General features: G+C 42.5%; 2 protein-coding genes across 5 annotated transcripts in view; both read right to left on the bottom strand.

The window, feature by feature from the left end:
• The window catches only part of sned1 (sushi, nidogen and EGF-like domains 1), a 37,288-nt gene extending 26,966 nt beyond the window's left edge, over positions 1 to 10,322 (bottom strand). For all 4 annotated transcript variants that reach the window (XM_058638692.1, XM_058638693.1, XM_058638694.1 and 1 more), the window contains exons 1-2: positions 9,694 to 10,322; positions 1,750 to 2,037 (exon numbers count right to left, since the gene is read on the bottom strand). In XM_058638692.1, coding sequence (XP_058494675.1) covers positions 1,750 to 2,037; positions 9,694 to 9,912 — 507 coding nt within the window. In that variant the 5' untranslated portion in view covers positions 9,913 to 10,322. The remainder of the gene's footprint in view (positions 1 to 1,749; positions 2,038 to 9,693) is intronic.
• A 780-nt stretch (positions 10,323 to 11,102) lies between these two features.
• The window catches only part of crocc2 (ciliary rootlet coiled-coil, rootletin family member 2), a 45,137-nt gene continuing 31,690 nt past the window's right edge, over positions 11,103 to 24,549 (bottom strand). The window contains exons 22-36 of the mRNA XM_058638690.1: positions 24,304 to 24,438; positions 24,071 to 24,214; positions 20,570 to 20,808; positions 20,313 to 20,472; positions 20,052 to 20,219; positions 18,667 to 19,051; positions 18,457 to 18,578; positions 18,248 to 18,368; positions 17,995 to 18,158; positions 17,396 to 17,836; positions 16,635 to 16,784; positions 16,338 to 16,538; positions 14,389 to 14,520; positions 12,943 to 13,122; positions 11,103 to 11,755 (exon numbers count right to left, since the gene is read on the bottom strand). Of these exons, the coding sequence (XP_058494673.1) occupies positions 11,672 to 11,755; positions 12,943 to 13,122; positions 14,389 to 14,520; positions 16,338 to 16,538; positions 16,635 to 16,784; positions 17,396 to 17,836; positions 17,995 to 18,158; positions 18,248 to 18,368; positions 18,457 to 18,578; positions 18,667 to 19,051; positions 20,052 to 20,219; positions 20,313 to 20,472; positions 20,570 to 20,808; positions 24,071 to 24,214; positions 24,304 to 24,438 (2,826 nt within the window). The 3' untranslated portion in view covers positions 11,103 to 11,671. The remainder of the gene's footprint in view (positions 11,756 to 12,942; positions 13,123 to 14,388; positions 14,521 to 16,337; positions 16,539 to 16,634; positions 16,785 to 17,395; positions 17,837 to 17,994; positions 18,159 to 18,247; positions 18,369 to 18,456; positions 18,579 to 18,666; positions 19,052 to 20,051; positions 20,220 to 20,312; positions 20,473 to 20,569; positions 20,809 to 24,070; positions 24,215 to 24,303; positions 24,439 to 24,549) is intronic.

Here is a 24,549-nt window from a genome sequence, read left to right as displayed (position 1 = left end):
CACACAGGAAGTGAGTTGTTTCATGCCATGAACGATGGAGGCAAGGTGGAAGCACAACAGCAACATGGCGCTAGTAAAGCAAAGATATGGCTCAAGAAGCGCTCACAAAAAGTTCCAGGAGTGGATTCTGCTGATGGCAACTGGGTAGCAGACGGTTGGCGATGATGTGAAATCATCAGGCTAATGTCATGTAGAGGCAGTGTATTGATGATGGTAAATACTCAGAAATATGCAACAAATGTTTAATTTTCCTTGTTCAAATGTTGTGCAAGTTTGGTAAATGAGGCTGTAGTGTCAGTTCAGTCAGGAAGACTGCTCTTACTCTTGGACTAAATCCCTGAGATGCTCTAGTAAAAATGACTGCCCCACATGTAAAAAGAATCCCATCTGAATGTGTGGTCACATCTGTCCAATAGAGCAGCATCACACTATAATTGTTGACCTATCTATGTTTTTGGTCTTTTTTAATATTCCAGCGCGGAACCTCTGTCGCCTCCTGTGGACTTCTGAGTAATTACCACAGCACTGCAGTCCTGATTTTACCTATTTTTTCACCCCCGTCTCCCTCCCCAGTCACATATGCTGTGTTTCTATCATGGTACGTGTGGATTTGGTACCAACGGTAAAGTCCTGGATCAGGCTTGTGTTTCCACTGGTCTACCTTCACCCTGACTGTAACACGCTGTTTTATTCTGGTACCCTAAGGGAAGGGTGCCAAGAAATGAAATGGTAGGGGCTGGTTATTTTATTATTTTATTTTATTTTGCTAGTATTCCTCATGGAAACGCAAAAAAATACATACCGGACTGTTACATCAGAGATAGAGAGAGAGGGAGTGACATGAAAATGAAGCCATCTCAATTATTTTTCTACACTACTGTGGTAAGTTATGTGTTGTTCATCTGTCTTTAATCGTACTGTTACTTGTCCAGACTGCATTCAGGCAACTTAGAGCTGTAAGGTGCAGATACAGGCAGATAACCACACCGCACTTGATTGCTGTAGCGGAGAACACATTTTCAATATTTCAATTAGCAGTAGATCAACTTCTGAAACCTTTCATGGGCGCTTCTTTGCATTTTATTTTTTATTAATCCCCTTAGGGAAAGTATTCCTCTGCATTTGACCCATCCTAGAATTAGGAGCAGTAGGCTGCCACACTGAGTAGCACCCGGGGAGCATTGGGGTTTTTTGACCGGGTGGGGATTTGAACCGGCGACCCTCCGGTTACAAGTCAAGTTCCCTTTCCACTTGGCCACAATGCATCAGCATGGGAGTGTCACCAAAGACACCAAAGCAAAAAGCTGCTACGTGGAGAAACACTGAGAGTAACGTGGATTAATCAGCATTATGTGAATTCATTTGACAATTGTTTGAAAGTTACAAACTCCAGCTTTAAGTAATGTTTGTTGTCTTTGTGGATTCATCAGATTTATCCATCATCATCATCATCGTCTGAACTCTACGGGAGATTTACTTACTTGCCCTTAACTACAAAATCTCCACCTTGACTCCAAGACTCTGTCAAGACGTTATCATCACATCATCTGAACCATTTTCAACAACAACTTCTTTTCATTTACTCCTGATTGAATTCAGATTGTTTTCACTCTCAGTAGCAACACATGTTGCTCAGGTTGGTCGGTGCTGAGTACAGTGCAGTCAGCCTGTTGTCACTGATGGAATCAGAGCAGTTAAACTATTGTGCATGGTTGTGGGAGATCTGTAAGGTCACGTGTGAGTTCATACCGGTGTGTTGGAGTTGCCTCCAAAGAACGTAACCTGGTGCCACGTGGAGATGAGGGCCCATGTTGCGTTGAATCTGGGGAAGTCTGGAAAGTAAGTCTTGACATCTGCTGAGGCCCTGCTCAGCATGGAAGGCTCCTGGCTCTCTCTGTAGAAAACTCTCCCCGCCCGACGGTTGTCCACATCAGCCCAGAACGGCGCCACCACCCTCCTGTCCCCAGCGATTGGAAAAGCTACTGGTGTGAATTGAGACACCTCCCTCAGGAAAGATACAAGGCCGTTGTTGTTGACCTAAGGAGGAGACACAGTTTGAGTTTGAACACCTGAACAATGTTGACCGTAACATTTCAGATTTAACCACAGTGACTTGTCTGTGTTATTTGGTTGGGTTCTAGTGGAAGTGCTGACTAAAGACAAACACTTTTTCTGACCTTACATGGCAAAGAGCAGCACTGGGAGAGTGGATTGCTCTCATAATGGATGTTTGCACTTCACATGTAGGAAACAGATGCTACCTTTACTCTGGGAAATGAGAGCAGCTGAGAAAACCTGGGTTTTTTTTTTTGCACATGTACCTGCAAAGTCACTGCACCAGGAAGGACATTCATGGGCCCTAAATCCACAGACGTAAAGCAAAGTAACCAAATAAATGAAACCATCCTCCGCTGCCCTGCATCTATATATATATATATATATATATATATATATATATATACATATATATATATAATGTAGCATGGCGTGAAATAGGTTGATTAGATAGTTGAGCTTTTTTGTTGTTGTTTTTTTTCACTTGCAGTAGCAGAAACATTGGTAAAAGCTTTAACACAGACTGTGGAACCAAAACAGTCAGATTAAAGACATCAGGTTTGGTACAACAAAAAAACTGCATTGGGCCCCAACCTGAGAGGGGCCCCACCAGCTTAAATGCCATGATCATCGACGGACACAAATCAAATAAGTCCTTCCTTCACTTACATCCCCCCAAAATTCATTCAAATCTGTCCATTAATTTTTTATATATAATGCAGCTCAAAGACAGACAAACAGAAAACATTAACCGCTGCTTTAGGGCAGAAATGAAGAAATGACTCAGTTACCCACGTTCACGTCCTGATTGGATATTAATTAATCATGACTGGACTATCAGCTGTGAAAGAGCAGCTTTCAGTTCCAGTCTGATAAAAGAAGTTTCCCCACTGTTGTTTCTTAGTGGTACTTTCCAAAATTAAGCAAACGACTGCAGAGGAGAGAGTCAACTTCCTGTTTACACAGGAAGTACACACGTGTGCAGACCAGTGTACCTGAATGGTCATGTGATAGACTTTTTAAAAAAGGTATTAGTATGGACACAGATGGTTTTTATCCAAATCTGCCAATTTTGAACTAACTTCCTGCTGCTGTTAAACCTCCTGCTTGGTGAGGGGGCATTTAGTCATAGACATGATGACATCAGGACCACTTCTTTGTTGAGTTTTGCTCCCCGGTTGGATAAAGCGTTGTGCGACAAGCATAAAGGTTCTCTCAGATTTATTTGCAGACCCCAGAGATTGAGAAACAGACACTGACGAAAGAAACTGTCAGAATCTTCTTCTATCAACTTCTCCCTTTAGGATTCGCCACAGCGGTTCATCTGCCTCCATCTTGCCCTATCACATGCCCTCATATCACAACATCCATGATGAAGGAAAGCGTCAGAATGCAGATCTATTAAACACAGCTGTACTCTGGTAAATGGACATTTCTGAGGCAGCATTTAAAGGTTTGTTATAAAACAGACTAGCTGCTCACACCAAGCTTCTGAACCTGGGTGTGAAGAGGAAAGTTCTTCTCACTGGATCCCCATGAAAGGCCTTCATTCATACACCATTTCTGCATATTATCAGGAACAGGAGAGTCTTCCCACCATGGCACTGGTCCTGTTTCTTCTAAACACTGGCACAGACTTTGCCTCTCAGCATTCACGTAGTGTCATGTGACAGTGACAAAGCAGCGTCAGATGGCTCGCCAGTGCTCCCCGCGTGTACAAAAACCATAATTTGAAGGACTTTGCTGTAAAAACAGCAGAGGAAGTTTTGCTTGGCACGGTGCGGGGGGCTCAGTTAATTGCCCGACCACAGTCTTCCCCTCTGCATCAGCGTGATGTGGTGAGAACGTGGCCAATGTGTGGAAGATCAGGACCAACTGCACGAGCAGGGCCCGGAGGTCAGCCAGAGCTCCATCTGATACCGAGAGGAAAACAAGAGCGAGGATGAACATGAACTGCAAACCTCCCACACCCACATACCCACTAATGAGAGACCTGTGGTGGCAGCGGTTCTGGAGGTTACCCATCATACAGTGAAATTAGTGTCGGAAATCATGCTGAACACTGAATAAAGCTTAAGCTCCAATACTGGAAGATGTTTAATCGCCTAATCTGATCTCTTGTAGCATCTGGAACTGCTTAAACAAGTGTATTTCTTCCTTGTGAAGACTTTTAGGGGACCGCTCTGACATGGAAAAGGCCTTGGAGGAATTTAAACTGAACATGGGGCCGTTTTCTTTGCATAATATCCCATACTCTCTTCTCCTCATGAACTTCGACCAGGCTTTTACTAGTGTGGACGTCCAGTGAAGGGAGGTTGTGCTTCACACATACGTGAGAGAGTGAATGGGTTGAGAGCGGCCTTGTGTTACGCTGTAACATGACCAAGGTCAAAAACACAGGGGGAAGAAGGTGCGATCAGTCAACCTTGTAAGCAGCATCTCCCCCTCAACATATTTCTTTCTCTCACTCTCAATGGTGCCACTTCACTCTTCAACTCCCTTGTTATTTTTTTTGGGAATTCTTTGCCGGATATATCCGGGATTTTGCTTGGGTGGTTTTTCCTCGGAGCCAAGCAATTTATGGACAAAAATAAACTTTCATCTGGCTTAAGTCAAGCCAAAGCAAACTCCTAAATGAAAAAGGTGCCCGTGGATCAACTCAGGAAAACATTAGTTTTCCTTGTCAAAAACAGAGGTTTCACAGTTACAAGCTTGTCCAATTATTAACGAGACCCAAGGAAGTAACTACAGCCTGATGGCCTGTCCACTTGGCCTGGAACTATTTAGCCTTGGTTCACCTTTATCTGCAGATAGTTTACACTGAGGCAATCAAATCTGTTTGCATTTATTGAAGAAGGCTGGCAAAAAAAAAGGCAGTGTTTAAAGTCTATTTTAATGTGAAATTACATCAAATTCCAGAGAAAGACTAACAAATACTGATAATGTCAGAAAACCACAATGACGCCCTGTTGTAGTTGCAGGTGTGTGTTATTGTTTGGTCACCAAAGATGCTGCAGTAAGAAGATGCTGCAGCAAGTGCTTTCTTTCAGGGCTGACGCTAAGAAGGAGCGTGTGTTTGTTCTGTGTGTATTTATACAATCTCATGCAGTTCCTTTTTTCACATACTGTAAAAATCTATTGAAAGCAAACCTTGCATGAGACACATATACAGTATATATCACCAGTCTATAAGGGATCATGTTTGATATTATACTGACAAGTTAAACCAAAAAGTTGTCCATATACTATATAACTTACTGCAACTGTTTGCCGATGCCAAACAAAGACATAAAAGATGTTTGCGGTGGTGTCGTAAAAATATGTACTCTGAAAATGTAGGGGGAGCTCCGTAGAAAAAAAACAAGTTTGTTGGAGTCACGCTCTAAGAACTTTGGGTTTGTTCAAATTGCACAAACTCCACCTCCCAGCATGCAGCTAAGCAACAACAGCCATCACAATATAATGTTCTTCAAAGGGAGAACAAATGTCCAATATACAATCACCAGTCACTTTATAAGGTACACCTGTTTTTGGCAGCAACTAACCGCAATTACAAAGCAAAGATGTTGCTTATTTTGTCCTTTCAAGGCTACCATATGATGATGTGTCTGTGTGGAAGGTCACTGAGGAGGGAATATGCAGAGAACAGTAAAAACTAAGAGAAACTTTGCTGGGTTACCATGTTTGCAGTTCTGCGGTTTATGTTTATGCTAATTTGTGTTTACAAAAGTATTAGTATTGTTACATCACTGGTAACATAACCAGTGATGTAACTCATTACTCTTGATAACAAGTAATAATTTAAGTGATTGTGTTAGTTAACATGTAATAAATAACATGTATTACACTTCTTGAGTAACTGGACCATCAGTGCTTCAGCGTTTAAAGTTACTATCAATAACAAAAGAAATTAATGGGTTTTTTTTCTATACCACAAACGACTGACACACCACAAACCCCCCCCCCCCCGATGTTTTTACACAAAGAAGCTTCCAGCACTGACGTCCACTGACCATCACCTGACTGCATCAACGTGTGAACATACTCTATCTCACCCACATCTCGTCTCTCATCACACGACACACACATGCATAAAAATAACCCACACTGAGTCCAAAGAGAAGATGTTGATGCACGCACACACACACGCACACACACACACACACACACACATCTTTGGGCCATATACAGTGGTGAGTGAAAGTGAGTGAATGAAAAGTGCACAAACTCCAAGTGTTGAAGGTTTTCAGGAGAGCAGATGAGCAGTAGCAGATGTGGAGTCGGTTAAGAGTGCACTTACACTGAAGCACATTCTTGGCGGAATTCTTCCAAAAAATGTCTTTGACTTGTGTTTCTATGTTCTTTACTTAAAATGACAGACAAAAGAAAACCTTATCAGGTAGATTTGAATAATATAAGTAAGAATATCTGCTTAACCGTGTAAGCTGAGTCTTCTAACTGCACATGTGAGATTATCTATGTCCAATATCTGCCTTTGATCATAACCCTCTATTCTCACATCTGCTTTTAAACTTGTGTTCTCTCCTCTCTGACCTCACATGTCCTCCTTCATGTTTGTAACACTGACCAACAGAGACGTTAATCTGTGAAGTGCGTTGTTTAGAAGCCCCTACACATGATGCTTTGTAAATACACTACATCTGCGTTCTGTTAAAGTGATCGGTCATCTCTCAGATAAAGCAGCTGGAAAGTTCCAGTGGGAAGACCCCTGCCATGTTATCTGAGGCGTGAGAGGACAGGAGGAGGGGTGGAGGGGGGGGGGGCAGGAGGAGAGATCCCAGCAACATGTGAAAACTCCCAGACACAAACCATAACAAGAGGGACAGCCTGGTTACCAGGAGGCAAAAGTGGGACTGGAGCTGGACCAAGTCAGGAGGGGAGGGGAGTTTTTTTTTTTAGGATTTTTCAGGGGACACTATGGAGATCGCTGTGCCCAGGTGTCACATGGCTCATGCAGCACTGGTGTATCTGTTCACCACAGCTGCTAAAAATAAGAGGTCTTGCTTGGAGAAGGGGACGAAGGCCGATGGTTGAGGCTTTAACAGGATCTGCGAGGGCTTTAAAGGCATGTTTGCTGCTTAACAACATCCACAAACCGTCCTGTATCGGTGTGGCTCATCAGCTTGTTCTTGGAACGAACTTCTAGGGGGAACAAATATTCATGTAAATTTAGCCCGCAGCCTCTCCGGTGGCAGAGATCAGTGTGTGACCCGGCACACTTTATCCAGCAGAGGTTGAATAGATTCAGGTGAGGCGAGTTGCAGTTCAGTGGGATGCAGAGTGAACGGCGAGCTCTCACATCACAACCAACACAGCACTATTCAGAATATGATTTTTATCTGTTAATCAGATGATATTTAAATGTGTGCTCAACGAGCCAAACCACGGGTAACTTGTCTCATCTTGTCTGATAGAAATATTATCTCGGAGTCTAAGAGACATGCTGCTGCTGCTCAGTGCAAAACTAAAACTCAAAACGTGTTAATAACTCCAGAAAGACCAGAATTTTAGGACTTTTATTACTATTACTATTTATTGCCAATTGGAATAAAACGTGACACTAACTGCACAAACACAGCAGTTTAAAGGATAGTGTTTTGTCCACTGTTCACTTCTTTGGAGGAGATGTCCTGATCCAGTCCATCTCCCAACTACAATCCATTATGTCTTTGAGAGCTTTTTTAGATGCCAAGCGAGCGCCAGCGGCAGTGACTTTATCTGTTTCATCTGGGCCTGTTTCTACTTCACTTTGTATGAGTTGAGGTATTTTTTATATATACTGTAGAAACCACTCCATGTTCTGTAAACAGGAAGGCCCAGTGGCAATCAATACATGCATAGAAGGAAAGGGGCAAACTATCTATTTTACTGGCAAATTCCTTATCCTCCAAATTTCAGACCTTTTAGGGCATTTTTAGAACCTGTTAGAATCAAATTTGATGCTAACTGCACTACCGTGGCAAACTGTTTTGGATCTTCCAACTACGAATAGTGATGCCTTTCATAGCTTTTTAGACGCCGAGGGAGGGCCAGCATTAGTGGCTGTTTCAGTAATATCTGTTTCATCTGGGCCTGTTTCTACTTCATTTCGTTCGGGTTTGAGGTATTTTATATTTAAACCACTCCATGTTGTGGAGCTTCTGTCAGCTTGCTGCCCTGGCAAACAATGCCATGGTTGAATGTAGGAAGAAGGGATGAGAATTGTGTGTGCGATGGATGCCTAGTTGTCCATTTGCAACTCAGCCTTTGCAAAAGATAACTATCTTTAGCTTCTTTCACACTAAAACCAGCAGGTTTACCTGTGACCAGAGGGAGCCCACTGACCAAGTGAACTGACATCATTCTCATTGCCAGTGGTTGTTCTGCCCTGTGGTGTTTTTTTTCCACCCCGTGTGAATTGTAATGTCATGGAAGCACTGGAAACTAAACGAGTCAGAGGAATAAAAATAACAAAAATAATCTCATGGTTTACGCTGATAATGTTGATGTAATAAATTATATTAAGTGCTGTCCAAGTTTTAAAGCCTAAGGTTCGCTAATGTTCCCACTGATGCCAATCAGAGTTGAAGCTGATAAACTCACGTAAATTGCACACTCCAAAGTGAATGCCAATGGACTGAAAAGGTATATTTTCAATGGCAATTTCACATATTTCAAGGGTATTTTGCCCCAGAATTTCTGACCCTGTGTCTCTTTGTTTAGCTGCAAAAGATAAAAACCAAAATGTCTTCACTGGGAGACTGAGTTCACCTCCTTTGGCTCAGTAAAGAAGGACGACCTTTGGCCTTGCCCCTTGTTGCCAGGCTTCTTCGGCTTCTGCTGCCCTCGATTTGATCAGGGAGGAGGTTCAGAGCAAGAAGAAGGAGGGGACGAGGAGGAGAGGGAGGAGGAGGAGGAGGAGGGGGGTGAAGAGTTTCGGAAAGCAAATGCGGATGCATAACCACAACAGGTGGTGTTGATTTAAGGGAGTTCTGCCTTTCCATGAGCTGGAACTGAACCCAATACATGACAAAGGCAGATCAAAGTAAGTTTCATTGTGGTGCGCGAAAATCCTTGTCAAACCATGGGGCTTCCTCCCATGAGCACTGTTTCCTTCTCTCCTGCTCCGTACATATGCGTCCCCCCACCTCTCTCTCTCTCTCTCCCTCTCTCTGTCTCTCTCTGTCTCTCTCTGTGAAAAAAGAAGTGCTCACAGATGCTCTGCAGCAACAGTAAGAACACAAACTGTCATTTCCTCTAACAACTCTTTGTAGACTTAGCAGAACAGGACTCACCACTGTTCTGCTAATAATTCTGCCTTGGTGCACTTAGTGTGGGGCAGATGTGAAGTGAAGAGAATGTCATGATGGATCCACCCACAGGGAGAAAAACATGATATTCTACAAACAAGGTTACACACAGTGGAGCTTGTGAGCGCACACAAGCATATACAAACTCTCAAAGTGCGCTGCAATGTGGTGACTGGCTGCACTCCAAATATCATCTCCCCGAGGCTCTCATACAATCCACACCATGTCAGTTCTAATCGGCAACTGCCAAGTGCATGCACATGCACACATGCTGACACATAAAGACATAAACACACACATAAACACCAGTAAAAACACTGTTACTCACGTAGAGTCCTGTGTGCTTGTCTCCAAAGAAGGGGAACGCAACAGTGATCTGCACCAGCCCGGAGCCTCCGTCATCCTGAGCCATGGTCTGGGTGTCCCCCTTGTCCTGGCCAAAGGGGTAGAAGTCCTCCAGGGGCACAGCGGGGTCCACCCCAGGCAGCAGGTCCAGGGAGAGCAGGGTGCAGAGGCAGGGCAGCAGGGCTCGCAGCACCAACACCATGGCCTCAGCCACCCAGGGATGGAGCTGACAGCAGGCACCACAGAGGAGGGAGGGAGGAGCGCACACACACACACACACACACACACACGCACACACACCTGAGGCACCAAGAGCAGAGCAGAGCAGAGCAGGACAAGACTGTACGCTTCCTCCTCTCAAACCACAGCGGTGTGAATCCTCCCCTGACTGCTCCCTGACTCTGCCTCTCTCTCCTCTCACTTGTCCTTCAGTAGTGAACTGGGCTTCTGCTGTGAGACAGAGGAATACTGCAGATTCCTTGCATTCTGCTTGCTGCTGGGCACTGCATGAGCTACACTCCGTCTCACTGAAATGAAACGAGGGAAGAAATGAAAGAAGGGGGGAGCAGCGTGATTCAGCTGAGATTTTTTTTTTTTTTTTTTTTTTTTTTCAAAAACAATCCAGTGATTTGGTCCCTGATGGTCAGCTTAGAAATATCCTCAATAAAAGCTCTATTCTGCCTGCCAAAGGAGTTCTTTCAGTTTTGGCCCCACCTCCCCCACAGGGATTCACTACCTTGCATAATTAGCTGCTTCCAGCCAATCCCTGCAAAGAGGCCGGTAACTGGATAACCACTGGGCGGATCTATGATAATCAAAGGGCTGTTTTAAAGAAACTGACAGGATTTTCCTCCTACTATGCACAGTTACCGAGGCACGCGAGGTTAGACAGCGAGAGGACATGCATGTGCACTGAAAGTACGGTGAGAGCACAATCAGAAATGACAGGATGAGAAGGAGTAAACTGCCTTTTAGCAGCTGTGGAGAAAAACACACACAGCATGGGAAACATGTGGTGTCTAATCAGTGGAGGGAAGATCACAGATCAGCTCAGGATTTTCTGGGTTGTGAAGGATTACAGCAATAAAAAGACTGATGATCCCACAGACTTGGAGGAGTCTGCAACGATCTCTGAGAGAAAACACTGAAGACAGCACTGGCAATAGAGAGCGAAGGTCATTCTCTCACCCACACTCACAGAAAATCCACAAAGGCTTTTAATGGTGCGAACCAAACTCTGGAGCTCACATGCCAGGAAAGGGCAGTGGCTGTCCTTCACAAAGTTCACGGAAAATGTTCTTTCCACAACAAACTTTGTGAAAGTGCAGCCAGCAGAACAAACACCACTGATGTTCACGTCTTTCTTTGAAAACTGAAATGGCCTAATTGTGCTCGGATACACCCACTTTTTTATTAATCACAATTATGTGAAATACAATACATGATAAAACAAATGATTTACACTTCACTGTAGATTCTTAATGACAAGGTAAACACAGCACCAGGAAGTGGAATTTATGAGACATTACTGTAAATACTCACTAGGACACATGATTGTGACATAAAACAATGGTATAAAATCACTATGACAAACATGTATGTATAAGAAAAATAAGCACCAACCAAGGAAACCTTTCATTACATTGTTTCCTCCAAAAAAAATGACACAGCATAAACAGACTTAAAAACACCAACTTCAGCAAGCCAGAGGAAATCCTTAAAACAATTTGGCACATCCAGTCCACTTACAAACAAAACACTCATTGTTTGTTGTTGTTGAGTTTTCCTGCAGATTAATGTAATCCGGTGAGCACATGTGTGCATGGGTGGGAGTGAACGCCTTGGGACTGTGTTTGTGTGCGTGTGGATGTAGCTTGTAACATAACATTGTTGGGAAGCTGCCAGAGGGACAGTGAGTGAGGAAGCCAGAGGTGCTACATACTTCACTGCAGGGTCTCTGCCTACACACCAGGCTGCAGCATCTGATTCAAATAGGCATGTCGTCTTCTCGTCTCCTGATCCAGCTGCTCTTGGAGAGTTAACACCTAATCAAAAACAAAGGGGGGAAAAAAGCAGAAGAAGAAAAAGAATATTGGTAGAGACGTACAAAAACATGGATATCCAGTAGAAAACAAACAAAACAGACATTTTCAAACTGGAGAAAGCACTCAACCCTCTGCCAAGGCCATTCAGTTTCCTATAATGTCAATCCAGATTATGAACAAAACAAGTGTGTAACTTTTGAATACAAACTAACATCTCTGATTCAAACATTACATTTCCTTAAATAAGTTCACGCAGTACATGACTCCCTCTGTATTTCTCTGTTTAAATGTGCGTGTTGCACAGAGGAAGACACTCATTTTGTGTCGAGACAGACGCAGGCAACAGTAAAGGGAGACAACAGCAAACAGTTTGGAGAAATAATAAAAAAACAACAAAGAAGTTTCATAAAACCCGTCTGAAATGCTGAATGCCCGTGCCTGTGCTTCCACTGTATATACACAAACACTGCCTCAGTCACGTCTGATAGTATTACTTGACAGAGCCCACTACACACATTACATCATGTCAGCTCACAAAGACAAAAAGAGAGACAGATTAATAACAACAAAAATCACCAAAGGTCATGCACTGCAGTTTTAGTAATAATAAAAAAAATCAACACTAACAACCTAACCACCACGAGTCTACATGCCGAAGTGTTCCTGTAAAATACACAAATATCTCTGCTGTATGAATGTATGAATGAATGAGTGTAAATGGGTGAATGGCAAATCTGTACAGCAGTATAAAGCAGCTTTAAGTGGTCATCAAGACTACTAAAGCGCTTTATAAATACTGACCATTTACCATTAACATCCTATTAACCTACATAGTGAGGGCAACAGTGCACGTCTGTTGCACCTGCGCTTAACATTTATCCTGTTTGACTTCATACATGTAATTGCAATGAATGGTTTAATATTGTTGTGTTGTTGTTGTTGTTGTAGTATTCCTTTTTGTTCTTTGTGCGCACTGTTTCTATGCTGCCTCTTGGCCAGGGTCATTGTAAATGAGAATTGGTTAAATCAAGGTAAAAAACATGACCTCTTAAAGCTCCAGTGTCTAATGTCTGTTACTAAAACACTACCCCACACCTCATGTGAGCCTGCAGACAACTCTCGGTCCATATTCCACGCACTACAGCTTTAAGTTATGCCAGTGAAAACATTATAAATATGTGAAATACCTGTTCCTCCAGGCATTTGACCCTCTGGCGATGGGCCCTCTCTCTGCTCTCTAAAGCTTGTGCTGCTTGGAGCTGACTGTCTCTCAGACGATCTGTCTCCAGATCCAGCTCCTGGTGATGGCGGGCTGTCACCTCCAGGAGGCGCTGTGCATGAGTGTGCTCCAACTGAGAGATTTGAGCCTGAAGACGGTTCACATGAAACATATATGAAAATACAGCCTGGAGAGAGCTGACTAAAGGGGGTTACTGAGGTCATGACCGTTAGTTCACACAGTTGTTAAGGAGGAAAAAGTCAAGTTAGTCAAAACTTAAAGCAGCACAGTGTAACCTTTGCTGTATGTGCTGTCTCCATAGCAAACACAATGTGATAAGAGCAGATTTTTGATTTATTTTCAGTTATATTTAACTGATTGTAGTAGTTTAAGAGTTTCAGTCACTAACAATAATGAAGTTAGACACTTCTCACAGTGTTTCTGTTCTCTCACCCACACTAACACATGGTGCAAGGACAGAGGTGTGGGGATTAATGAGGCTCCACTGTCCCTATTACAAGTCAGTAATCCCTGAATCATTGTAATAAAAATAAAAATAAATGAAAAATATGATTTATACATTATTCTTGTTTGAATGCAACTTAAAAGTTATATAGACATTAAAGGGACATTAAAATTTTCATGCAATGCAAATGTTGCTCTCAATGAAACTCTCAATGTAGTGAATGGAGGCAGTTTCAGATTTATACAAACACTTTTTAATATTCTGAAGTGTTAAATGAGCTGCAGTTGGATTTTTTTTCACACCTTATTGGGATGGGAAATGTAAATAAACGTAAATACTGAGCACAGAAGTGGCTGGAAAATAAAAAACAAAATGCACTTCTTCCCATGGACTTGCAGAACTGCAGATGTAGAATCATTGACATTTTTCAAATATTTATAATTTGAATGTTTTTATTGCTTTATTTGTATGTTCTATTTACTCTAGTTTATATAATATTTTATTTTATTTTGAAATTTAAGCTTGTTCAGTGTCGGTTCAGTGGTGGTTGTTTTTAACATCAGTCACACCTGTGACTATTTTTCATTTGTTTAATGGTATAATCTGTCTAATGTGAGTGTGTCTTAACATAGACAGTAAAAAATATAAATGTTACCATTCCATTTGCTATATGAGATTATACCAGATTATAGCTAGTTTTGCTACTATGCCGTTGGCAGGTCGAAATGACACAATAAAGACACATAGTGTAGAAACATACATTAACACACAAATCAGCAAGTCTTCTTAGTATCTACAGTGTCTTCCTGTTTGCTTCACTAACACGGTTTTGGCCACGGGTAGCTTCTGTTTTACTCATTAATCTGAGATGACATAAAACCCAGATTGTTTTTAATAGATATTATATCTGTAGTGTTCCATTACAGTTCCTCTCAGTGTAACCCTCACCTGCAGCATCTGCATGTCAGCCAGCTTCTCAGCCAGCTCCCGCTCCAGGCTGCGGACCGTCTGCCCCAGCTGCTCCTTCTCTCTGCCTGCTGATGCTGCGTCCTCCTCCCTCCTCAGCCTCTCCATCTCCACCTGAGAACAGCACACACGGGGTGACATAATGTGAACAACTTCACCATGATTGCTCTGCACTCATTGGCCTTCCTGCAACGCCTGCTGGAAGAAGCCGAGCACAGAACGTCTTGGTTTTCACAGTCCGCCAACAAGTTTTCCATCACCAGCATCACACTGTACACTTTGCAACAAAGATCAATGCGTATAAAGTTGAAATAATAATAATACTACTTAATGACAGCATAATAAAACAGTTAATTATTCAAATAATCTCCTCTGTATTAATGTAACTGCCAGTTTATGGGTCATGTAGCTGTGTGTCTTCACTTTGTCCATATTGTGGCACAACAACATTAAACATTACTTCAGTTCTGGCCTTCCAGCAGTTCTACAGTTGACTTTGACATGATTTTAATTGCACTTAAAGCCATTTGTGGTTTGGCTGCTTCATATACTTCAGATGGTTCACTGCACATTGAGCATCAAAGCCCCTAACTGACTGTGCAAAGGCCTAATGTGTGTCTAATGTGTCAGGGTTCAGGTTCAAATTATGAAACTGAATCTCTCACAGAAGAAAATGAAAATGTTTGTTGGCAGATAAGAGAAGATATTGGGACTTTTGAAACCTAATACTGATTACGAGACATAACCAGAATAACATTATACTCAGAATAAGCGATAATCGTCATATTATGCAGACATGTATACATCTTAATCAGATTATAACGTCCTTTTGGAGATTCCAAAGCAGTGGACGTATGTAGACACAACTACATGTATGAGTCATATTCAGACAATGCTCTGTAACATGTAAATGGAAATATGAAAGGAATAGTAGAAGAAGTAATAGAAGAAGTAATAATTTATGTAAACATAGTAATCTATAATATCATATTCAGAAAAAGGGAAAATGAAGAATAAAAAGTCTGAGGAATGGGCCTGTTGTGCTTTAAAACATCATTGGAAATAAATCTCTATGGGAGCTTGAAGGTCTTCTCCAGTCTTTTCACTTCAGAATAAAGTCAGTCATCAGATTACTCAGTCCATGTATGAATGATTTGTTTTTTATTTCAGGATTAGAGAGGATTAGAAATGAGCATATTAGAGGGGCAGCTCAGGTTAAACGGTTTGAAAATAAAATATGAGATGGTTTTGTCACGTGTTGATTATATTGGACAAACGTGTTGAAGACGGGGCTGCTGGGCAAGAGTTAAAGACGAAGACCACAGAGAAGGTTCATGGATGTTGTGAAGGAGGACATGAGGACATGTGGTGTAACTGAAGAGGACACAAGGGAGAGGACAAGATGGTGGCAGATGATACACTGTGGCCGCACTAAAGGAGAAGCCAAAATATGAAGAAGATAGAAGACAAGAAGACATGTTTGTATAAGTGTGTAATGACTTTAAAATAAAAATAATTTGGTTTTCATAACTTTAGAGTGAGACTTTTATAAACACCTAAAGCAAGTGCCTTTAGCTTGTACCAACAAACACAGAGCCAGAGTGTGTGTTTTGTATTTTGAAGCTTACAACAGAAAGAAGAAAGAAGAAAAAAAGTCATCCTTTTTGGTCTGTGAAGGCCACCATAGTTCCTTGAAGAGCTAGAGAAAGGGAGGGGTGAGCTGACGAGCCCTTTGTTTGAAACATTCTGCTGTCTCACCATGAGATGTTACTAACTCTCACACAAACAAAGACGACCTCAGTGACAGTGATGCTTGTGCAAGATGATATAATGTTTGCTCTTTTAAACAGGATCCTGTAAACGCTGTATGTGCTGTATATATGCAGTTCAATTGAATAAGTCATTCAATAACAATAAGTTCTTCAGCTCACCTTCTCCAGGGCCCTTCTCAGAGCTGACTTGTCTTTACTAAGTCGAGTCAGCAGCCTCTCCATCTCAGCTCTCTCACTTTGAAGCTTTTGCATGGTGCCGTGCAGACTGGTGGACTTGTCTTGAAGTTCTGCCTTCTCTCGCTGCAGCTGCTGGGAGCTGCCTTGGGCCTGGACTTCAGCTTTCTGCCGCAGCTTCAGGCTCTGCAGCACAAACGTTCATATATATATGATATATATATCAAACTGGAGCTTAAAGCTTCACACCTGTGTTTACACCTTTACTTCAGAGTAACTCACCTCCTTCAGTGTCCAGTTATGTTTCTCCAGCTCTGAAATTTTAAGCTCTGCGTCCTCTTGGGCTCTTTGGAGGTTTTGGGTGCGTTCTGTCAGTGTGTGGTTCAGCCTCTTACTCTCTGAAAGGGTATCTCGTGTCTTATCCAGACGTTCCTGTGGGCACACACATGTTGACATACACTATACTATACAATGAGCCACACATTTGCACTTCAGCTGACCTTATACCTCTCACCTTGCCTCTTTTACACTTCTTGACATAGTGTTGAAAGCTGCACACAAGACTTTCAGATATTTCTTTCTCGTTTTACTACAGTGAGACGACAGCGTTCGAGCAAATCAAGAGATTTATGATAAGAATGTCATGTTTTTGTTTGTTCAATACCTTTAAAGTCCATTTCCACACTAAGGCCGGAAATCTCTCCTGAGAAGCTCTTAGAAAATTAATGAGCTTGTCCGGCCATTTTATTGCTCCCTCTTTAAGGTCTTTGAGGAAAACGAAGCAGCAAACGTGAACAGAATAATGTTCAGTCTGAAGCTGTGAAGGTTAAATAGCTGCACTAAATCAGATCATGGCAGTGGAAGCATGATGATCGGTCTTCTATTGAAGTTTTAATCAAAAGTCCTTGAGAGGAAAAAGGTTAAACATTTAAAATACACTGAACATGATTTGTTTTTGTAAGGGAAAATGGAAAAAAAATATCCTTCTTTAAATTGATTTCCTGTTCCTGTATGTTCTTTTTTAACCAGGCGACAGTATGTACCTGCAGCAGCCTTCGGTCCTGCTCACTGGCAGTCAGAGCCTTCTGCAGCTGTGTGCTCTGCTCCTGCAGGGCTCCACTGCTGCTCCTGTTGTCACTGAGAGAGTCAGACAGTTTGTGGATCTGCTCTCTCAGCTGGCTCTCATGCTGCTCCGCTCGAGCCAGTGACGTGGTCAGTCTCTCCTCACTGACCGTCAGGGCGGCACAGCGGTCCTCGCTCTCGCTCAGCTTCCTCCTCAGCTCAGTCAGTCTCTCCTGCAGTGCCCCGGCCTCTGCATCCAGCTCTGCTGCCCTGAGCTGGGCCCTGTGCAGCTCACCCTCAAGGGTGCGCTGAGTCAGCTCCAGGCGGCTGGATCTGTTTTCTGCTGCGTCCAAAGCCTCTTTCAGCGTTCGCTGTTCTGCACTTGCACGAGATTCTAAGCCCTGGAAGAGCTCCAACTTATCCTGTAGAGGAAATGGAATCAATTGCCGTTTAAAGGTCCGGTGAGTAAGAGATTTTGATGAAAATATTTCAATTTGACAGAAATGGAACATAGAATACGTATACTTGTGTTTCTTGGGTTGGACATTTGTTTATATTCATAAGCTATGTTTTTACCTACCTGCAGTACCCTGGACTCTGCCTCAGCAGCTTGCAGACTAGTCCTGAGTTGGACTAACTCCTCCTCAAGGCTCTTCTTCTCTCTTTCTGAACGACATGCGACTCCCTCCTGCAGGGAAAATGATAACTGCAGCGCTTGCAATCGTTCTGTCATCTCTCTTTTTCCTGTGAGACAAAATAAAGATGTTGTTTGTCTCAAATAAATAAACAAATGATGCTTCTTGTATATTTATAGAATCCATTGGGTTTCTTACCCTGCTCTGTTTGCTTCAAGGATGCCTGAAGTTGCAGTACCTGGGTGGCTGATTTATTCTGGCTGGCTTTGAGCTGTGCCACTTGCTGACTCAGACTGACGAGCTGAGCCTTGGCTTCATCCTGAGAGAAAATAAAACATGTTGCTGGATCCACTGCAAGTGATTTGTGTATTTAATGTATATGCAACCTTAAGGAAATTCAAATATACCCTGTCTCTTTGTGCTTCCCGAAGTTCCTGCTGGAATTCCTGCAGGGCTGTGTGCACTGTGTCGATGTCCAGCTCTTCATTTTCACCACGAGACGCAGATTTGTCCGTCACGTTCTCCCCTCCTGACCAAAGACCACATTGGTTACCGGGTCAGCGTACAGCAAACGAATGGCATCATAACACCTTAGTGTAAAATTTCATGGCAATTACCTCTTACTTGCAGGTGGCATCTCCAGGAAGAGGGAGACCGTCTACGTGAGCCAGGTGTGTTTGGAGGCTTTGAATGGCTGATTCCAACAGTGCGACGCAGAGCTGAATACATTCCTGCCAGCTTTAGCTCCAGGTCCTTACGTTTAGCGTCACCCGACCGAAGCTGCTCTTCCAGGCCCTGAACCTTACGCTGCGCTAAGTCAACTTGTGCGGACAGATCTGTGACCTGGACCCTGGCGTCCTCTAGTGCCTCCTGCAGCTGGACAGAGGTTTCTTTATGCCTCTGGTTACTCTGCTGTTGATAGGCCTCTTTCTCCTGCAGCAACTCTCGACTCTGCTGACCCTCCGTCTCCATTTCCACCAAACGACGCTGCACACCTGCGACCTTTCGAGACAAAAACTGACTGCATTATTTTCTCTATAGGACTACATAATAATACATTGATATAGCACCTTTCATATATAAACTGCAGATCAAATTGCATAGATGCATAGATAAATAAATAAATAAATAAATACAAATATAGTAAGAAAAGTGCTTCAGTCTGATTTTCTTCATATCAAGCAGGGTAAAAACATTGAAAAACATCAATTAAAGGGCAAAAATGCACTTGAAACGTCCTATGAAAGAATTAATAAATAATCAAAGTCTCCAGATTCTCCACTGGTTTTTTTTGGGTAAATGTGAGAACAGCTAAAAACCAGCATCATCAGTAGATTTTGAATCTTGAATCTTAACAAATTAAAAGAAATGATGTCTACATTTAACCACTAACCTTTTTCTTTTGACATCTATTTCTACTATTTATCATTCACCATTGTTAGCAACTCATTTCCTGTGTAAATAGAGTGATGGGACATAGTTTCTGTAATAAATTGAGCTTTGAGATTAAAAAAAAAGTGTCTCAACCTCAGGGCTGGATGCTTCATATGTATACAGAATATTCCACAGACTGGTATATTCATTTTACTCCATATTCTTTAAAATAAATAAAAAGAGGCTACATTAACCAGGCTTCAAATTCACCATAATGATGTGCTTTCTGTTTCAAGTTGCTCTCCATGTTCTTGGAAACAGAATACAAAACTATGCCATACATTCACTTGACAACTCAAGGACACTCTCACTGCTGGGGTCATGAGAGCTTGGGGACCCTAAAAGTTGAGTTATGGGACAGAAGAGGTTAAAATCTCTTCATCATAAAATACAAAATCTAAACTGTTTTAGATTTAAAGTCAATAAAGTTCTTATGATGAAACAAAGTGAGTTTCTTTATTATATAACAACTGTAGGTCTTGTTATATTAATATATTTGAGTAGACTGTGTTTATCATGTTTTCATGTTATTAACTTTGTTGCAGCATAACTCGTGGTATTTGTCTACCTCATTTAGCGCTGCGTCTCTCCCGGCCTCACACTCAAGAACTCTCTGCTTGAGACTGAACGCTTCGCGACGTGCCTCCTCCTCCTTCTGCTCCTCCTGACAAACCCGAGCCTGCAGCTCCTGCAGCTCCTGTTTCTGCCGGCTGTTCTCGCCTTCAAGGATCTTTACCTGCTCGAGTTAACACAGCACAAACCTTTTAAAAGTAAATCCTTTATTTATAAATACATCTGATGGAAAGCAGTGACCTGAGTATGCTTTCACCTGTCTGCGCAGCTCCTGCAGCTCTCTGCGTGCCTGCAGGCGAGTCTTCTCCAGCTCTCTCATACTGCTCCGTAAGGTGGTTCCCTTTTGGTCCATCGAGCTCCTGCATTCCTCTAAGACTGACACTTTCTGATCTCTCTCTTCCACGGCTCGTCGCAGGCTGCGTTGTTTAAAATGAGCACGACAGAAAAATATCAAATCATCCATCGAAGACCACAACAAAAGGATTCACGGGAAATGTGCAATTTCAGCTCTACCTGCTGTTCTCACTCTCTGCTTTTTTAATCAAAGCTCTGAGTTCCTGGTTGGAGGCTTGGATGGCCTCTTTCTCTCTGGTCTCATCCCCCAAGAGTCTTCTCTGGTCCAAGGCTTCTTTTCGCTGCTTGTCGCGCTCCAGCGCACACTCCTGGAGCTCTCTGTGAGCCTCAATCAGCTCCCTGCGCCCACTGATAAGTCCATCCTGAGCTTCCTGGAGCTGCCGCCGAAGGCCTTCTAACTTCATGTTCATGAAAAGCAGGATATTGGGTCAGTGAGGGTAAATTAGGAAGTCTTCAATAGACACATTGAACCTGTTGAAGCCCTTGTATGGCGTTAAAACGGCAGATTTCTTTGTTGCGGATGTTCTTATTCGGCCTCTGTTTGCTTCTTCTAGAACAGAAAAGATGTAGCATTATTTGTATGTTGTGTCCTTCATCTGGAAACAAGCTCTGCCAAGCAAAACTATCAGACCTGAATGGGGGAGCATTTGTGTGTATACAGCAACAGTGGTGGGTGGGGACAAGAAGCATCTATCACAGTAGAATTCTCCCTTTAGCAGCCGTCGTGTTGGATTATTGTTGTATTATTATTTCTGTTCCCTCCAAGATTTTAACACTGCTTTACTGAGAAACAGAAAGAGCCGTGTGGAGCCGAAAATCAGCCTCATTTGTCACCGTTTGAATTTAAATAACTACTTCACTACAACTTTAAACATATACGCTATTATTATTTTAAACCTCTCCCTTTGATTAATGATAAACTCCCATATAGAAATACCAAGTTTATCTTTTTCATCTTAAATTGGTGGTCAAGCATTACATAATATATTTTATAATACATTTCCTTTGGATATAAAAACAGTTTATCAGGATTTAATAAACTCTGCACTATTTTTTTTTTTTTTTTAAACGTGTTTTCAATATAAATTCAGTACAAATGTCCAACACTAACAAAATTCTTCTCACCCTTAAAAAATCATAAGAACCTTCCATCAGCAGCTAAAACACAAACAGAAAGGAAAAGTCCTTCAGTACACTGCAGAACTGATTTGGGATCAGATAAAGAATTTCAGCTTCTTTGTTTGAAAGCTCAGCATGTCTTACTCTTAAGTGCTACGTGCAGAGTCTCAAGATACTGTATGACCTATATTCTGTTTTATGGCAACATGTGTTTAGTGAGAGAAAAAGGGAGGACAGAGCTTATCTGGGCATGGATAGGAGCCAGGTGGGCCTGTAGCGAGCTGCTGTCTCCCCCAATCTCTTTACTGGGCCTCACAGTGTAAAAAATCCGGGCAACATGATAAACAGTAACCCCCCCCCCCCCCTACTCAGGAGGTGGTGGAAGGGTGGGAGTGGAGGAGGGAGGATGAGGACCAGGATGAGGAGGAGTGTTCTGATCAGAGGCCACACAAGATGGTTCTTTCTCATAAACTCTAATGTGAGAAAAAACAAGCCAGTGCTGATCTGGCCATTTATACTTTATTTTATCAGATTTTGGGGGGGCTAAAGTGAAGGAGAAGGGCCAAGAATATGAGGGCAGCAATGGATGGGAGACGGGGACGTGGAGTCCCAGTAGAGCCAGGTTCTCACCGCTGCAAGGAAGAAAATAAACACTCCCCTACTGGCTTATTTACACAAGGGGTTAACTCAATGTATTATGGTACCAGGGGCTGTGTCGTTCCTGCTCTGCCAGGGCCTGAGTGGACACCGGGCAAACCGGGACAAATCCCCATGTGAGGCTGCATCAGTGGACCAGTGGCTGCCACAAAGTCCATGAAGTTCTGACATTATCATGACAATTTTAGGACATTCCACCTAAGTTATACAGTTTTTAAAGTGTACTGGAAGGAAATGTATTAAAAATCATGTAATGCTTGACCACCAATTTAAGATGAAAAAGATAAACTCGGTTTTAAGGCAGCAGTTGACACACACACCTCTGTGTGTGTGTGTCTCTGTGGGCCGTCGTCCGTCATTCAGAGCACATGACTGGGCTCACCTCACGAGTCAATCACAACCAGAGCCCGATGTCTTTAACCAGGTCTATAATTCTTTCCTCATCCAGCAGCAAACTCTTGTTCTCCATTTGTCACTGTTTAACATGAGAATCCCAAGATTTTATTACTGAAAATAATCAAACAAGGAAATGAGTCTGGGTGGCAGCCAAATACGACAGCGTCACTGAAGCCTGGCTCGATATATGGTGCCGGGGTGGGATGTCCAAACCTCAAAACCCCTGTGTTCCGGCTCCACAACCGCATTCACTAAACTTTGACAAGACGAGAGAGACGGTGCAAAGACAGGATGATCATCATTTTTGGAGTTTTTACTGAAACCAAAACGTCCCACGCAGATAAACTATTGACGTTTCCAAGAAACCCAGGCTATTAAATCAAGGCACGATGAGGCCCTCACAGCTCAGCAGTTACATCTTAATGAGGTGATTGTGAGCTTGTTATTTCACTGAAGCGCGCAGCAACCTTGTGCCTAAAATCCTGACTTCAAGCAAACCCAGCAGTAGAGATTTACTGCTCTCATTTGGCTCAGAGAGGAGATGTCACAAAGCCAAAATTATAGTCTAATTGCACTGTTATGTTTATATTAAGCCCAGTGGATAAATTATTCCTCCAGTGAACGAGACAGAAAGAGCTGGGCAAGCATCATAAGAGTGGTCACCACTTCTACTTTGCAGTCTGTGCGCCTGATGGCACCATGATGCTAGTAAAGCTCTGTGGCACCAGCTTGTATCAACAGTAGCCTGTGGTGAATGGCTCTCCTTCACCCTGGTACTAACTCCCCCTTACACTTGAAGCAGATCCCATCTTTTGCCAGTCCAAACAATCCTGTCATTTCTTATCCGTGTCAGGGATCCAACTGTACAAACAAAGCCCGCTATCTATATTCTCAGACCCACCTGATACAATCTATGGTTTGTTTTGTGTTCCTCAAAATCAAGATCTGACACCACACACTCATCCACATTATTAGGTACATCTGTTCAAGTGCTTGTTAGAGCAAAATGTCTTTTCAGCCAATCACATGGCAGAAACTCAATGCCAATTTAAGTGATTATTAACATGATATGGTTTTTGGTGAATTTCAGAAATATCTGATCTACAGGGATTTGGTGTGAATGGTCTGAATAAAGTTCTGTAGGAGACAATGGCTTGTTGATCGGAGGAGAATGACCAGACTGGCTCAACATGATACGCAACAGTAACTCAAACAACCACCTGCTGCAGTATAAGTATGCAGATCATCTCATCAAACATTAAAGGCACAGTGTGAAGGATGTTGAAGCTGCATGTCCCTCACTTTCAAACATGTAGGAGAACATTTGCAACCTTCAGTTAGCATTAAAACTGAAAAGCTGGTTCGTTTGTTCATTAAATACATGACAACCTGCTCCTGATGTAGTGAATAGTGAGTATAATTATTTTTATACCATTTCTGCCAAATGGAAATACTTATAGTTGCCCACTGTTTTTCCATTATTCTCACCTCCTTCTGTGCATGTTCTCTGTGTTGGTTCAGCTCTTTGACCTGCTCCGTCAGACTCTTCTTTGTACTTTCATGGGAGTTCAAAGATTCTTCAAACTGAGTCCGTAAGTCCTGCAGCTCAGACTGAAGGGCAGCCATTGCATTCTAGAACACAGAGGTACACAAAATAAACAATTGATTTGAAGAACGTGAAGAACATTAACCGGAGCTCACTTAACTGTGTTATATTGTACCTTATCCTGCTCATGTGTGCTGAGTGCCTTCCTCTTCGTGTGTTCCAGCTCCATATCTGCTGCGGCCAAGTCGTGCTGCAGGGAAGTTAGCTTCTCAGTGAGAGCGGCCTTCTCGGCCTCCTTCTGGGACAAAGCCTGTTTATAACAACGTACATCAGTTAATGTATACACAGCTGAAAAATATCTCTCTTTTAAATAGAGAAAATAGAGATTATGTGAAACGACTCCCATCTGGGATTATAAATA

The sequence above is a fragment of the Solea solea genome, chromosome 9 (genome assembly GCF_958295425.1).
Source record: "Solea solea chromosome 9, fSolSol10.1, whole genome shotgun sequence".
NCBI lineage: Eukaryota > Metazoa > Chordata > Actinopteri > Pleuronectiformes > Soleidae > Solea > Solea solea.
This window is presented reverse-complemented; position numbering and strand designations above follow the sequence as displayed.